Below are 6,000 nucleotides of genomic sequence, written 5' to 3'. Positions count from 1 at the left end.
TTTCAAAATTTGCAATTGCGTTTCAATGTTATGTCGGGTAGGGATGATGTAGGACTCGTGAAGCGTGCGAGAGAGTTTAATAAACTTGAATGAGTAGTACGATTCAATGTAAACATTTCATTAGACTAACGAATTTAATATTAAACAAACAGTGCTATACTCTAGTATGAGAAAAAAAGGAAACACGAGATAGAGAAAAAAAAATAATAACTTTTTCTTTTCTTCCTTTCCATACAGTGAAAATAATAACAAATAATATAGACTAAACTTAGAAAATTATGTATACACATATTCGCAAATTGATTGACGGCTCTTATAATAGCCATTGAATATCTGAGGGACATTTTGTGTAATTACAATAAAAAAAGACATATAAGTAGATTTGTTTGTTCGATGTTAATGGATGTACTGTGGACAAAAGGATCCAAAAAAATAAGTCACAAGTCAATCAACAAACAGGATATAAGATTGATGAATATAGTGAGATTAACTGTTCATAATTAAATAACTTTACGTATTTTTATCCAATGAATTGTTGCAATATAAAAGTGCTTGTGCTATATACTTGAATGGCTTTAAATTGTAATTGAATTTATAAGTGGAACACTGATTAACGCAACAGCAGTTAAATTTATTATTATCAGATTTCTTGTGATTTCATAATAAAAACATCAGCAAGTATAAAGAAAGTTTTTCTTTTCTTTCACTTGCATTAACTAAATAATCAAAAAAAATAAAAAAAAGTACATACGTGAATCTCACTTGAGGCGCGAAATCTTAATCATCAGCGAGGATTTCACAATTAAGAAAACAACAATAATCAAAGAAGTAAACGAAAAAAAATTAAACAGAAACAATGTTAAAAAAGGAGAAACCGATGATGACTGTTGCTGCCATAATTGAGCAAGCACAGAATCGATGGATGGATCATCCGCTTGTTTACAACAGTCGAAGTTTGCAATTTCAAGGATCATACTGTAAATATTACTTTCTTTATTATTAATTATCTTTCTTTTTTGGGTCGTTCAATTATGACGCACTTGTTTCATTACTTTCTGGAACCATGTTCTGAGTTGGAGTCTATGTAGGTTATATGCATCTGACTCTTTTGCTGTTTATATTACAAACTTTGTGCAAATTGTCTGTTTTTACATCGAATTGACAATTTTTCATGACCTATCCAGTCATACTTTTGGTTGAGTACTTTTCGAATCATGTCTTGTCAGCAATACTTGGCTTGACGGGGTATGACGTAAGATCATGGTTTGGATATCACTCAACCCGAACTACCCACATATCCCCCGCAATATTGGACATCATAAAAGAATGACCCTTCTTTTATCTTTGAGAAAAATGTTTACAGCAACTCTATTATTATCTTACTGCAGTTCTATAATTGTCATAACAATTCATTCCTTTTACATCATCTTTGATCGATTTTTTATTTGCACAACCAAGTTCTTTGAACTTGAGGAATGAGAGGAAAATTGTTTCTTGTTAATGTATATGGACATATAGTTACAATAATAATCCAATTATGTGCACATGATTCAAAATTCTTTAATATATGCCCTGCATTTGTGTGTGTGTGTATGAGTGACTGACTAACTGACTGTAATATAAATTTCATTTGTCATATGATGGTCTCAATTTCATTTCGACAGAAACAAAAAAGAACTGAAATATGAAAAGGGAAATTCTCTTACACATACAGTCAAATTACACATTTTCGAGCATGCAAGACGGTTCCATAACCTCAGTTAATAAGATTTCCATTGAGAATAAAGTTCCATGCTATAAGCTCTTGCACATTCGATTTTTACTGGGTGAAATGTTGAGGTATTTTATTTTATTATAAAAGTCGTCTATGTAGACGCATCATCATTTTTATAGTGGGTCGTAAAAGGAGGTGACTGAGTTGATTTTTTTTTTTCTACTGAAAATTGGAATGAGTAAAAATTTTCCCATTTGAAGTATTTATACATTTTATTATTTTCGTCGATGTCTTCTTTTCGTCCTTAAAGTTCCTTGAACTTTTATTCGACTCCCTCTCGTCTTACTCATCATTACGAAGTTTTACTGTTTGATGTGGGTTGGTTATGGGGAGTTGTATGTGTGTATATGTTGGATGTACCTTTGCTGTTAGGGGTGAAATAGAGGATAATTCTATGTATTCATTCCATCTCACTCTAAAGCCAACTTTCTTCGAAATGCGAAAAACTCAATTTTATTTTTGTTGAGCGTTCAACGACGATAGCTTCTTTTTTTGTTGCAGTAATGCTATGTACATGCACAATTATTTATTTATTGCATGGAAAAAAAAGAGAGAATATATATAAAGGGAGAACAATAGTGTGGGTGTGTATATATGACATTTAATTGTCCTTGACATTTTTATGTGTTTTTTAAAAAATAGTTTTTTTGCAAAGCTCTCAGAAGTAGTCATTTGAATGTTTAAAGGCAGAATGCAAGATCATCACGAACAAAACTAGCTTTATTGTTTTTTTTTTTTTTTGCAAATGTTAAACGGATGAGTCGAGTCTTAAAGTATAGTTTTTTATGAAAATGATAATAACCTTGAACTATCATAACTCGTGTGCTTATGAATGTTTAGCATCAACTAGCCTAGAATTATAGCCTATCCACATCTTTTTTGCATAATGTCATGATATTTAGTTAGAGATTATGAATGAAATATTAATTATATCCATATGGTAGGCATACGACAATATCATCTAGAAATATTTCATTCTTAAAGTTCAAGTATTTCTGTTATCTATGAATCAAACATGCTTAAACAGCGACACATCGTTCTACATAAAATGTGTATTACAAATAATTCTTTTCTTCTGTATGAATAAGTCCAATTTAATGACATGACATTGCAAATGTGCCTCTCTTTCATTGATTGAATGCATTGCCCTAAAAAACAACACACCAAGCGCAAATATATATAAAAAAAATTGCGATCAGACAACTGTGATGTCTGAAAAATGTCGACGTCGTATTCGATTACAAATTTTTTTTTTGTTTACTTTCATTTCATTTAATTTTTTTTTTCTTTCTTTCTCTTTCTGCGTTACAACTGTTCCGATGAGAAATGAATTGAAATACACAAAAAATATTGTGTGTGTAAAAAAATTGGAACACACTTGATGGTGCGAAAAAAAAAGAAGTTTTTTTTGCTACTCTGTTCTTATTATTCAGTTAATGAAGTGTTGTCCAAACTATGTGGCATGGCACACCTCGACCGAAACCTTACACAGTATGCGGTTCCAAAACATGTTTGGCGACACGCTTGTTCCGCTACACACCTTGGAGGTATGCCTCGACCGAAACCCTACACGGTATACGGTTCCAAAATAATTTTTGGCAAAACTCTAGTGTGCCCCGACACCTTCGTGAAATGTCTCGACCAGAACCCTATACGGTATACGGTTCCAAAAGATCTTTGGCGACTCATTAGTGTGCCGCGTCACACAACTTGCCCATCACTGATTTAATGTACAAGGGACTTAATATTTGAAAGACATGGCATGATGTGGCAAGTATGTAAGCGAAAAAAAAACGGCAATAAAGTTATTGACGAGTGAGTGTGGAGTAGAACAATTCTGAAGTTGAGGCAGGGCGTCAATGAAAGTGCACAGCACAATGTATGAGTGTAAAAAAATACTGAATATATATAAAATGGAATGTAGTTGTGCTGTAATAAAAAGCAGTCAGATAATTTATGTTTTCAGTACATTGCATGTAAAATTGAACAAACGAAAAAAAAAAGTTAATAAGAAGAAGAATGAAAAATTTCTTTTTTCTTTCATTTAATTCAATTTTCAGTTGAGCGCAGCGTTGCCTGTACTCTTTTTTCTGCGTTGAGAAAGGTCGTGGATGCGTTAATACTTTTTACTTTACAAAAAAAACGAAGTTATTTCTTTTGTGTACACAAACGCATGTTGTCGCACATATTTACTACTGTTCTACTTATTTCCAGTCGTGTCTCATATCACTGATTGATAAAAAGGAACGCAGTTTTTGATAAAAATGAGGCTTGTGATTTCAGTTTGGGCTGGGTATCTGGGTGAGGCGTGATATCTCGGCAACCAGACATACTAGAGAGTCAGGATTTGAAGAATTCGCTTTGTTTTATCAAGTTCCTGGCTTAAAGCTTAGTTTGCTAGCTTAAAACTATCTCTAAATGCTTTAATTAATGATTTTTCCTCGATTTTTACATTTGATTTACAAAATCTTTCGGAAATTTGCCCCTCGTCAAAGATTTGAATATTTTTTGACCGTTATTTTCTAAAATAAAATTTGATCGTTATTTTTGCTAAAAGCTTTTTGTTACAAAGTTACTTGTCAATCAATTACTGATCGCTAGACAAAAAATGCAATTAACTCGCTCTTATCGAGCACGAGGAATTTCGACATATTTTCATAAAAAAAATATGACAGATAAAGCTAAAAGCATTATATGCATAATAATCAATGAACGAGTTGGAAGGTCACTTAATGCTATTTGCAGTAATAAAAAAAAACAGAACGATACAAAACAGTACTCAGAAAGAGCGAGTGAGAAAAAAAGTCGTACAAAAGATTATTGACTCTGCAAATGGCGCTGAACCCCACAATTTAGCATTGAAAATTAAAAATATAAAAAAAATGATGATGACGATGAAAATATGTGTGAGTGAATACATTTTTTTCTTCTTTATAGCCCGAATGTGTGTACATAATGATTATATGCGAAGATGTGTCCTTGTAATGAAAGCTACACGAGTAATTTTTCATCTCTTCTCATCTTGCTTCTTGCTTGATGTAAAAATAATATTGTCTTTATTGTGAATCTTTTGAAAAAAAAATATAAATTTATCAAAATATATCCCATTTATGTCAGACATACCGAAAAAATACGTACGAAAAAAAAAATATTTATTGGGCGTCTCCATTACCTACCACAATATTTTGCTTGTACACATTTTTAATTTATTATTATTATTCCCTTTGTTTGTTATGACAACTACTTGCACTTATGTCGTTTAATCATCCATTGTTGTTCCTCCTATGGTTGTGTGAAGTGAAAAAAATTATTTTTTACATGATTTTTTATATATAAATAAATAAATATTTTATTGCAGTTGTGGGCAACATGTTTGTTGAGGCATACTAGTTTAAACTGGATCTTCGTTTTTAGTCCAGTTCTGTTTATCTTATGTTGCTTTCTTTGTTCAAGTTGTTTTTGAAAAAAGCTCTAAGCCTTACTTGACTGCTTTTGGAGGTACCACCCTTTTGACAAGGTGCTTTGGATAGGCTTTTATTCTATCCTTTAAATGTCCTCATTTTGACAAATAACTCGGTAGCAAACAGAGTATTTAGTGATATCAGGGAACACCGCGAGATGATAAACACTTGATCAGCTTCGGAGTCAGACTTTGACTTCCCCAATTTCCCAGGGCACACCCCCGAGGTATGCAAATGAGATAAATCGTATGCCTTGTGCGGTTTCGATTAAGGCTTACCAACAAGATATCCCACAAATTAATAAAAGTTTTCCCACCACTGTCTCATTGCATACATAAAGCTTGCATATTGTTTATCGCTCATTTGTGTATGTATGTTAATTACGATAATGCATTGTGTCTTGTTATGATTCAAGTCCCAAAACTCTATTCAAATCAAAGACCCCTATTAATCATTAATGATTCTATACCCAAAATCTCTATTCAGTTCATGCCAAAAGCGTCAGATTAAACTTTTTACTTTCATCTTGTTTGCTCAGCTTTATCATATTTTTTTTTGTTACTCATTCAGTCACTCATCAGTTATTCGTCTGTATTTTCTCCATGAAAGTCTTTATTTCTCTTCTTTTTTACTGTATTTGTATGTTTTAAAAGTGAAAAAAAAATGAAAAAAATGAAAAAAAATTGGGTCGTCCTTTTTATAACCTTGGATAAGGACAAAGAACTTGAGCCATCATGGAATATGGTTGTGCTTCGCTTCGTTTCG

General features: G+C 32.1%; 1 protein-coding gene across 1 annotated transcript in view; it reads left to right on the top strand.

Moving 5' to 3' along the window:
* Positions 1–237: 237 nt before the first annotated feature.
* The window catches only part of usp (retinoid X receptor ultraspiracle), a 39,419-nt gene continuing 33,656 nt past the window's right edge, over positions 238–6,000 (top strand). Inside the window, exon 1 of the mRNA XM_070640190.1 lies at positions 238–977. Within this exon, the coding sequence (XP_070496291.1) occupies positions 857–977 (121 nt within the window). The 5' untranslated portion in view covers positions 238–856. The remainder of the gene's footprint in view (positions 978–6,000) is intronic.

Source organism: Chironomus tepperi, unplaced genomic scaffold (genome assembly GCF_022539635.2).
Source record: "Chironomus tepperi strain 1889 unplaced genomic scaffold, CSIRO-AGI_Ctep_v1 contig_217, whole genome shotgun sequence".
Lineage (NCBI taxonomy): Eukaryota > Metazoa > Arthropoda > Insecta > Diptera > Chironomidae > Chironomus > Chironomus tepperi.
This window is presented reverse-complemented; position numbering and strand designations above follow the sequence as displayed.